General features: G+C 35.5%; 1 protein-coding gene across 3 annotated transcripts in view; it reads left to right on the top strand.

The window, feature by feature from the left end:
• LOC5569374 (glycoprotein-N-acetylgalactosamine 3-beta-galactosyltransferase 1) overlaps positions 1-9961 on the top strand; it is a 60535-nt gene extending 50574 nt beyond the window's left edge. For all 3 annotated transcript variants that reach the window (XM_021844761.1, XM_021844760.1, XM_021844762.1), the window contains 4 exons: positions 8403-8541; positions 8601-8821; positions 9176-9333; positions 9401-9961. In XM_021844761.1, coding sequence (XP_021700453.1) covers positions 8403-8541; positions 8601-8821; positions 9176-9333; positions 9401-9658 — 776 coding nt within the window. In that variant the 3' untranslated portion in view covers positions 9659-9961. The remainder of the gene's footprint in view (positions 1-8402; positions 8542-8600; positions 8822-9175; positions 9334-9400) is intronic.
• Positions 9962-11752: the final 1791 nt, after the last annotated feature.

Raw genomic sequence — 11752 nt, forward strand, 5'->3', positions numbered from 1 at the left:
TTTGAACCTCATAGCGTTTATAAATATAGCGCTTGAGCTACTGAACAACTTTGTCGATGACGCCATCTCTCTAGTGGTAAGGATCCTGAGCTATCGGGAAAACAAAAATTCTATGCTCACTAGCGCCGCCTGGTGGCAAAATCTCGAATCTCTTGGCTAGAATAATGATAGTCCTTGAGCTACTGAATAACTTTGCCGAAGACGCCATCTTTCTAAGTGGCCAGGATCCTGAGATATCCGCAAAACATACGTTTCATGCTCACTAGCGCTGCCTGGTGGCAAAATTTTGAATACTTTTTAAGATAATAATCATTTATAAAAACGGTCGTTAATCTGAATTTCGGTCGTAAAAAAGTGGTCGGAAAAAGAACCGTCGGTAAAAAAACGGTCGTAAAAAGAGGTTGGAGTGTATTAAATTACAATGCGCCAGGGCATTTAGAAAAGTATAATTAACCTAGAATAATGCCTCCAGAACTTTCTGAAGTTTTGTCCATTATCTACACAGATTCATAAACTTTTTTAAGCGAGTGATGTCTACGTTTAGTGGTTTTCAGCACTCATTGAGCCTGATTCTACCCCATTATCCCGAATCCCATTACCCCGAATGCCATTAACCCGAATGCCATTACCCCGAATTCCAAAACCCCGAATGACATTACCCCGAATTCCAATATGATGGGAAATGTCATCAATATCATCATGCCAACATAATTGTAAATTCGGGTAAATAGCATTCGGGGTAATGGAATTCGGGTTGATGGCATTCGGAGAAATGGCATTCGGAGTAATGGGGTAGAATCCAGAAAGTTTACTGCTGTTATACGCATAATGGTCCCATGTTCCAAAATATGCAACCGAGAAAAATCGGGTTTGAAGATTCTAGTAAACAGGGAAAAAGTATAGCAATGTTCTTCAGCGTAAATATACCTATCGAGGTCTGTATTGAGAATTGTTGTAGATGTCTATAGGCGACCTCTGGCGATTTTTCTTTGCAATTAAATAAGTTTTCCCACAGTGAATCCCATACAAACTTTGAATGACTAGCGCGTAAAATATAGTTTCACCGATCGAGCTGAAATTTTGTTGTTAAGGGACCTTAATGCAATCTAAAAAGTGAACTGGAGTGAGAATCTGATTTTTGTCCCACACTAGTGGGCATGGTTAAATAACATCCGGAATAAGGTACTCCGTGACATGCTATTATTCCTTGTGTTGCATTATATTATTTATTTTTCTAAATGATTGCCATAAACGTCAGCATATTAAGTTGTCTCTAGTAAGCCATGACAAATTTGATCTAAAATTGCACACACAAATAAACCAAAATAATTTTAAAATGCATTCGCATGTTGTCAATGCAAGGTACGTTTCATTTTTTTTTAATTTCTTTATAAGTATGATTTCAAACATTACATTCATTTCTTATATCTAGACAACACTATCATCCTAATTTGTTAGAACATATTTGAGATTTTATTCACATTTTGTTAACAACATATTACATTTCATTTGTCGTAGCATTTCAGATTTTTTACAGGTGAATTGATTTCACCTGCTTATAAGAGAAAAAAAACACGTTCTCAATTTACTTAACCTAACTTAATCTAAATATATAACGCATTAATCGTGGCAATAGAAGATTGTTACGATTTTGGCCTGAAATTATTAATTATTTTATTTGACATTTGTTCCAATGTTTCAATGTTGGATATTCTATGTAACTCATTAGTACTATACCATGGAGGGAGATTCAGAATCATTTTCAAAATTTTATTTAGAATTCTCTGCAGAGCTTTCTTCTTGGTATTACAACAGCTAGTCCATATTGGTACAGCATACAACTTGTCTGGCCTGAAAATTTGTTTGTTTGTCAAAAGCTTGTTCTTAAGACAAAGTTTTGATTTTCTTTTAATAAGGGAATAGAGACATTTTACATATTTGTTACATTTGGCTTGAATGCCCTCCATGTGATTTTTGAAAGTTAAATTCTTATCAAGCATGAGCCCTAGATACTTAACTTCATCTGGCCAATTTATTGGAACCCCTCTCATCGTGACAACATGTCTGCTTGAAGGTTTCAAATAAAGAGCTTTTGGTTTATGTGGGAATATTATTAGTTGAGTTTTGGAAGCATTAGAGGATATCTTCCATTTTTGCAAGTATGAAGAAACAATATATGAACTTTTTTGCAATCGACTACAGATGACACGCAGACTTTGTTCTTCGGCGGAAAGGCCTGTGTCATCCGCAAACAAGGATTTTTGACATCCCTGAGGTAATTCAGGTAAGTCAGATGTGAAAATATTGTATAATATTGGTCCCAAAATGCTGCCTTGTGGAACACCAGCTCTTACAGGAAGTCTTTCACATCTGGAGTTCTGATAATTAACCTGAAGTGTACGATTTGACAGATAACTTTGAATTATTCTAACAATGTACAGTATTGGACAAAACATTTGCAACTTTTTCGATTTTCCATACAAAATGACCAACTTTGGTAAGCTAGATCTCAGTTATTTATGGACCGATTTGAATGAAATTTTCACAGAATATCAGATATAACTTGAATTTTAACATATATTTTTGTATAATTTTTCCAATCACGAGTTTATAAGTTATAACGGTTTAACTAAAATGTAATTTTCGACGAAAAATTCAAAACAATTTATCTCAAAATCTAATAGCTCCACACACAAATTGTCTTCAGCAAACTTGTTCATCTCGTTAACAGCTACAACTTTGCTGAAAATATAAATAGCTAAGATATAGCTTACCAAAGTTGGTCATTTTGTATGGAAAAACGAAAAAGCTGCAAATGTTTTGTCCAATACTGCATGTTGGAAAATTAAAATTTTTTAATTTTACGATCAAACCTTTATGCCAAACACTGTCGAATGCTTTTTCTATGTCTAGAAGAGCAAGACCAGTAGAATGGCCTTCAGATTTGTTGGAACGGATTAAATTTGTTACACGTAAAAGTTGATGGCCGATAGCTAGAAGCTTCTGCAGGATTTTTGACAGGTTTTAAAATTAGTACAACCTTAGCGTTTTTCCATTTGTCAGGAAAATATGTTAATTGAAAACATTTGTTGAATATATCAAATAAGAATGATAAGCTACTTTCTGGAAGTTTCTTGATGAGAATGTAGAAAATTCCATCATCGCCAGGAGCTTTCATATTTTTGATTTTTTAAAAATAGTTCTCACTTCTTCCAAATCAGTCTCCCAGGCATTTTCGAAAACGTTCTTATAAAGAAAGGGCTTAGAGCCAGGGTCCAATTGAGAAATTTTATTTTCAAAATTTTTGTTTCTTAATTGTGAAAAACGTTTCTCAATTTTTTTCTGCAAATCCTGCCATATAATTTTCATAGAAGGATCGCTAGTGCGTTGAAATTGCCTTCTCCTCACGTTTCTAAGGCGGATCAAGAGTTTAAGATCATCGTCTATAATCACGGATTCAAATTTTACTTCACATTTTGGAATTGCAATGCTCCTGGCTTTATTGTGGTCAAGGTGTTCTAATTACTAAAATCAGTTTCGAACTGCTTTGAAACCTTAATCAATGTTACTTTGGCTCAAAAGTAAAACAAGACTTCAAGATATCATTGAGTAATTAAATTTCAAAAGTAGAAAAGCACCGTGTTTGATAATAGGAAAAGATTACGGTTATGCACTATTTCAAATTGTACAAGTGTAAACTCTTCTGGACTGAATAAAGTACGCATTGGCAGTTTTCGATACAAAATGGTCAAGTATGATGGCTTGATTCTCGGCTTCTAGTGCTTTGAAAGACCTAAACTTTTCATCGCAACTTGAAAGTAACTTCAAATTTGCTAAGCTGGAAATTTAGAGCTTTTTAAAAACAAACTTTTGGGTTATCGCAAATTTTAAATTTTGACAAAACTGATAACATTTTGTATAAGTAATAACTCATATTTGGAAATACTTAGAGCAACATGTTTTTCTACTAAAATGTTGTAGCATAGCATAGCATAGACTGACTGTACATGTCAATGGTTGCTACTCCGTGATTGATCGGAACTGGTAAGAATTGCACTACGATCCAAATGAATAAGGGATGGGAGTTTCCGCTTACTCTCGAAGTGCAATTTTAGCAGATCTAATATTATTGATCAATAACGGCGCCGGCCAAGTCCTTACAGTCAGTTGGGATGGGGAAGGAATGTTAGGGTGTAATGATTGTTGCTTCTAGAGACCGAGAATACCTCTGCATCTCCACAATCACCACGGGAAGGGTGTTTATTAGTGAGGGAGGAAAAGATCTGGGTGTCACCTCTGGTCGGTGATGCGATCCATGGACAAGGGGGAAATATACGACTTATATTTAAAGTTAGTTTTGTATTTTTGTCTCGAGAAGTTTTTGGTAGAAGCTTTAAAAAATAGGTCAACATCTATAATGTCGAACAATTCAAAAGACGTTTTTATTAATGTCGAAAACTGAAAATTACATGTATATATTTCAAATTATATGAAACAGGAATAATGCCGACACTTGTAGTGACGAACCATACATAGTTTGTTTGAAAATGACATATGAGTATTACTGTGCATTTTGTCTCGATATGGTAGAAGTTTTAAAAAATACGTCAACATTCACAATGTCGAACAATTCAAAAGATTATTTTTAATAATGTCAAAAAGAGAAAAATATATGTATATTGAAATTGTATAAGAAAATAGCATAATGCCGACACTTATAGTGACGAACCATACAAAGTTTATTTTAATATTACATAAAAGTTACGCTTTCAAGAAAAAATGTGTTATCATAAGCATGAAACGAACTCACCATTTGGTAATCCATTCTCGACTGAACACAAAACTGACACTGCCAGCAAAACTTCTTGGCGTTCCGAAAACAAACCGTCTTGCTTGGGCCTTCCCAAATACCTACCCAGCAAGACGCTCCAGAAAAGGGAAAAAAAAATTCTCCGGCGACGAAAACACGCGCAAAACCGTGAGCAAAATATATCGAACGACACAAAACCGAACCGTCCTGCTTGGGCTTCACGAAGCACTACCCAGCAAGACGCTCCAAACAGGAAAAAAAAATTCTCCGGCGACGAAAACGCGCGAAATTGTGAGCAAAACCTAACGGACGACGCAAAACCGAACTGTCCTGCTTGGGCCTCACGAAGCACTACCCAGCAAGACGCTCCAAAACAGGAAAAAAAAAAAAAAAAAATTCTCCGGCGACGAAAACGCGCGAAATCGTGAGCAAAATATATCGGACGACACAAAACCGAACCGTCCTGCTTGGGCCTCACGAAGCACTACCTGTTTTTCTACTAAAATGTTGTACAATACAAACAGTTTGTAGCGAATGCTATGAACTGTGATAGATATATTAAGAGTGGTAGGTAGAAGCAAGTGAAAGATACAACTACAAAGTACGAGGAAAGGGATTGAATTTAGAAATATCCTGAAGAGCACTCATCAAATCAAATTCTGCCGTTGGAATTACTTCGAGAATTGAGTGAAGAACTAGCCAATCTGTGTTCCCTGGCCACGATCACAGGGTTTGACGGTGCCAAAGTAGAAGGTGCACCATAATAATACCCGTCTGTGAAACATATCACCTTCCCAATATTTTGGCACACCTCTAACGGTTCAGGATTTATCGTGAAACGGCTGCATTCAGGCGGAGGATCTGTTAATATGTTTCGGCATATTATCAGGTCCTCTTTGAACGGAGGGACCGCCAGGGCTCATTAGTTACTTATAAACCAGTGCTGGTTGTTGATGTTTCAGTTCGTTTACCACGAGCTGTAGCATCCTTTGTACTAATCAGTAATGGTTGTGAAGTTTCGAAGCTAACGTGTGATCAATCGTTTTAAAATGCAACATAAGAATGGGTGTTTGGTGGAACTGCGCGTAACACTTATTGTTATTAAATTTAGTGATTGTGTTGGTGCTAATAGTGTGTTTATAATAAAATCTAGGGTGATGAAAATTTGAAAATGAAATTGGAAGTGATTCTGATAGTTTTGTTAGAAATATAATAATGATGATGTATAATGATGTGAACTCTACTAATTTAATAAAGGCCATAATACATTTTGCAATCATTTCTCTGAATATAAACATTATTGCCTAGTTATTCAAACATGCATGATAAAAGTGTTAATAATGACAGCGAGTGCAGAAGAACGGATCTAAGTGATTTTATGTTACTGTAACTTTGTTGATAGTGCTAAATTGTACTTTGAATAGTTATGACTCTACAGCAACAAAAATAATGAAACATTTAAATTGAATATCTTTTAATTACTTAATAATGCTAACAGATGGTAAATGCTAATAACAATGAATTTATATGAAAATGGTGTGATGTGAAAAATGATATAATGTAAAGTATATCTGAAGTGTATTACGAAAGTTGATGAGTGATAATCGGTGATAAACGTGATAGTGTCGAAAATAAAAGTGACGGTAGTGAGTGATGAAATGAAATGGGGACCTTTTAATGAAACTATTTCGTTCTTCACTTTAATCACTCTAGTAGCCTTTCAGGCCTTATCATAGTTTAATAGTAGTCTAAAGTACTAGACTGCAAACTACGGTAAGAGCAGATTGCTGCTAGGGTACACAGTGACCATTTGAGCAACATTGCTTAGGAACGTCTGTGTGATGAACGCAATAGAGGCTTATAAAAGCAAATGCTGGGAAGGAGCTTACGGCAGATTAAGAGTGCCAGTACTACCCCTATCGCTACCGAAAAAAAATAACTAGCCAATCTGTGTTAAAATTCACATTAATAAAGACAAGAAAAAAAAATACTTTGAGAATTATTTCATGACCGATTTTTAGCATTAAAGTCACCAATGACAATTTTTTTTTATTTATTGCGAGTCAATTTTCGCAAGTCAGTTTGGAGCAAATTAACTTGCTGTCCAGAGCATTGAAAAGGCAAATAGACAGCTATGAAAGTATATTTACCAAGTCAACTGAAACACCTAAAGTTTCAAAAACTTTAGTTTCAAATGACGAAAAAAGTTGATGTTTTATACGCCTATGAATGATGATTGCAATTCCCCCACATGCCCCATCAAATCGTTCATTACAATGAACAAAAAAGTTAGGATCTTTTTTAAGTTTGGATCCAGGTTTTAAATATGTTTCAGTAATAACTGCTATATGCACGTTATTAGCTGTAATAAAATTAAACAGCCCGTCCTCTTTACCGTTCAAGGAACAAGCATTCCAATTTAAAATATTCAAATTATTATTTATTGGATTAATTAGAAAAACGTAATCAAATAACAATTTGATTAGTAAGTTTTACACCGACTTGGACTGCTTCAGTCATAGTGGTGACTTTGAACATTGCACCAATCATTAGATTCAATTGTTCAGATAGAAAATTAAAATCAGAGGCAGTCATATCACTTGAAGTGGTACATTACCGTAAAACGGGTGAATAGAAAAAGTGGGGCGAATAGAAACAAAGCGACCTTCAGTTAACAATGCGACTTTTAGTTAATGTTAAACTTTGAAAACCTACTGAAATATTTGTTTTCCATTAGTTCAAAAACAACAAAGTATCGCTAGACTATTTTCAAATTAAAAATTTTGCTACATTTCTCATAAAAAAATAAAAAGAAAATATTGGAATCTCAATCAGTTTGAAACATCCGCCATTTTAGCTATACATTACCTCACCAACCCAATATCCTTTCCATGACAACTAGGTAGATGCAGAGGTATGCTCGGTCTTTAGTAACAATGGTTGTCTAACTAACATTCCTTATCTTCCCCGATGACCGTAAGGACTTGACCGGCGCTGTAATTGACTTTTAAATTTGGAGCTCTTTGGAGTCCAAATTGTGACAATTTTGTATGGGACAACAGCATTTAATTTCTAACTTTTATCACTTACGGTATCCCGATCAAAATAAATACCTATTCAACGACAAATATGTGGCTCACATTACTTGATTGGTTACGTAAAATTTATGGTATCCAAAGGTACTTCTTGCGGATGCAGCAGGATCCCGTTGTTAAGTTATTCTAATCAAAAGATACTGTATTGACTCATATTCCGAACACTTAAGGCCTACAGTGAATTCAAATGTATCTGATAGGCATAAATTAGCTGAAATTTGTGAAAATTTTGATTTCTCCGCAACTTAAAAGTATGGAGCAACATTTTGATTCAAATGCCGAACACTGTGTTCATTCTGCCTCATATTCCGAACACCTTGATTCAAATTCCAAACAGCACGAATAAATCGTATTGAAATTGAGCTGGTTTTACTGGTCTTGAACTAGAGAATCATCATAATTCCCGAGGTATTAAATAGATTGAAAGACTTTGAAATTGAATTACAAATGACTGCCATAATTTCAGCGAAACATGTTTTTATTTGTTTATATTTTAGACCCGCTTCTAAATAGCATCGCTCTGCCAGTGAAAGAAGGTCGCAATAATCTGTGGGCGAAAACCAAGGAAGCATTCAAGTACATCTACCAGCATCATCTCGACGATGCCGATTGGTTCATCAAGGCTGATGACGACACGTGAGTACACAATTCTATGATAAAGTGACAAAACGAACTTATCTTTCGACTTCTTACAGTTACGTTGTGATGGAAAATCTTCGATACATGCTGTATCCATACTCACCCAGCTTTCCAATATACTTTGGGTGTAAATTCAAACCGTTCGTAAAGCAGGGCTACATGTCCGGTGGCGCCGGCTACGTGCTTAGCAAAGCGGCTGTGAAACGATTTGTGGAAGAGGCCATTCCGAACAAAAACTGTCGGCAGGATCACGATGGTGCCGAAGATGTGGAAATGGGTGGGTCGATTCATTCAATTTTTTCTTTGCTGTCGTTTTACTAACTAAGAATTCAATCAATTTCAACTTGTCTGTGCCAAAAAATAGCTTCAAAAATTCAAGTCCTGATAACTTCGTGAAATTAAAATAGATTTTCGATTTCCAATACAGTTTCACTAAAAAATATGAAAAAATTAAAAGGGGTATGAATCATTGCGGGTAGGATTTTTGTGAAAAAGCACAGTCGAACAAATGCAACACTAAATTTAGTTTTTATCATACAGCAATAGAGAGTTCCGAGTTCTCGCTCGGAAATATGTCGTGTACATAACACATATAAAAGATTTATCAATATTCATGATCTTCACTTCATAGGTAAATGCATGGAATTGGTAAAAGTTCTGGCTGGTGATTCAAGAGACTCTCTAGGAAGAGGTCGATTCTTCCCGTTTGTACCTGAGCATCATCTGATACCGAATCACGTAGATAAAGATTTCTGGTACTGGAAGTACATCTACTACAAGACAGACGAGGTCAGTTCCAAAAACCACCAATATGTTAGAAATCTAGGTTAACCCATATTCATTTATTTCGTTACAGGGGCTGGATTGCTGCTCGGATAATGCAATCTCGTTCCACTACGTCTCGCCCAATCAGATGTACGTGCTGGACTATCTGGTCTACCATCTGCGGCCATACGGTATCGTAGGTCACTCTCAACCTTTACCGAACAAGCTCTCCCTGACGGACATCGTCCATTCGGATGATCTAAGCAAAACTACCGAGCGACCCCAAATGGACAAGGACTCCAGCCCGACTGATGACAAACAGGTGTCCAACAATCTTTTGCTGGATTAGTACTAGTTGAAACAGCGTTCTTTAATAGTAAGGTGAGAAGTATGTGATTGACAAATGTGCTGTCGAGTGTTTGGGTTTGTGCGATTTTATTTCAACACCTAGTAGTCCGTACAAAGTAACGATTTGTAGGCATTTTTGAAATTATAATCTTCATCCGCCATATTAAGTAGTTGCCGCAGAGCAGAAATACCAAAGTTTTTAGCGTAAGTCATAATCCTATTATATGAAACGCCTCTTATTCCGCTGGGAACTATGTTTAACGAATCTCGGAATAAAGTGATGACATGATGTGTTTTAAACCTAGTGATATCGTTTACACTCTATCAATTCCGATGACATCCCTGTCCCTCTGGTTCAGAAAGGGGAATGAGCGCGTTCTGCCAACTTGGTAGAGACAGATTTTTCAATATAAGGTACAGTGGGGTAAGTGGATCATTTGTCAATATTAGGCAAACATTCTTTAATATTTTGAATGTTTTCACGCCAATGCTTCGTTTTAGGTTATATTCTCACGTGCACACTGATACTACTGCAAAACTGGCACTACACGTGCACTAATACAAGCAAACTTGCTAGCCGCAAAAATCGATTATTTTCAAAATTGTTTTCTGTTAATCAAAAATCAATTATAAATCTGCCTAAAATCGAAAACTTTTAGTTTCTTAAACACATGGTTTACATTTCAGTTTTAATTCAATGAATCGTAATGCAAAATATGTGCCTTTTATAAATAAATACAGATATTTTGGACATGGTACATTTGGACTCATACTTTTTGACGGGATGGGGTAAGTGGACCAAGTATTACTATCTTAATATTGCCAGACTTTTTACGCGAATCTAAATAAGTTTCGATATCCTCAAATGTAGCTTTCCTTTAACTTTTTGCATTTCTAGCTTAAATTGGTCAACACTTTCCGAGGTTTATCTAAGCTGAATTGCACAATAGTAAAATATACAAATTCCCCAATTGAAAGCTTATTATTGTACGTTATTTGACCATATCAATTGTTCTAGACAGATATATTCAAAAATAGAATAAAAAGATTTCAGTTTGTTGAACTGAATTAAATGTAATTAATATTTTTGAACTACGAATGTCTTTCGAAAACATAGTTAGGAATAAACCTACAATACTTCTGTATAACTGATGTGTATAAAATAGACGAAATCTCTCCAAAATATACTAGTCACAATGTTTGAATTAATGTGAACAAATACATTCATGTTTCTCATAATATTTTAATAAAAAAAGCGATCCACCATGGTGGGGCAAGTGGATCATTTGGCGCAAATTTTTAAGTCGCTCATACTCAATACCGTTTTGATTCATATTACGGACACTTAAGGCCTCAGTGAAGTATAACCCAGCATAGAGCATACAAAACAAATCACTCTGTATGATTTTTTTGCGTTATCGAGCGTCGGAAGTCCTTAACTTTCGGATGGTGGGTAAAGAATACGCTTCCGCAACTTGAATAATTTCAAATGAATCAAAATGTGTGGCCTTTTCATGATTCTTATTCCGGACGCTTCCTTACTTTTGCCTCATATTCCGGACACTTTGATTTGAATTCCGGACAGCTTATGATAATCATTAATGGAACAGTCAAATCATCAATTGAAATCGTCAAACCACTAAAGCGACGTCTAAGGTAGTTGGGCATTATAAATTTGCAAAGATATTTATGGAAAAAGCTTAATAAAACGAGCCTCGAAAGTGAGAACTTTTGGACGGCGAAAATTGAAACATTTCGTGTGAAATGTTTCCCATACAAAGGAGAGTGTCCGGAATTTGAAGCTGTCCGTAATATGAATCAAAACGGTACATAGCAATCAGAAAAATCGAAACAAATAACGATTTGAAGTACCGTTTTGTCTCAAATTCCGAACAGACTCATATTCCGAACACTCCGTTTTTGTATGGCGATTTGGTTGAAATGTTTCGCTGAAATATGTCATCAAACTACAAGCAAATGGCAGTTAATTGCAATTCAATTTTAACGTCTTCCAATCTATTTTAGATCTCGGGAGTAGTGATTATTCTCTAGTTCGAGACCAGTAAAACTAGCTCAGATAAATTTATTTGCAAAA

Source organism: Aedes aegypti, chromosome 2, assembly GCF_002204515.2.
Source record: "Aedes aegypti strain LVP_AGWG chromosome 2, AaegL5.0 Primary Assembly, whole genome shotgun sequence".
Lineage (NCBI taxonomy): Eukaryota > Metazoa > Arthropoda > Insecta > Diptera > Culicidae > Aedes > Aedes aegypti.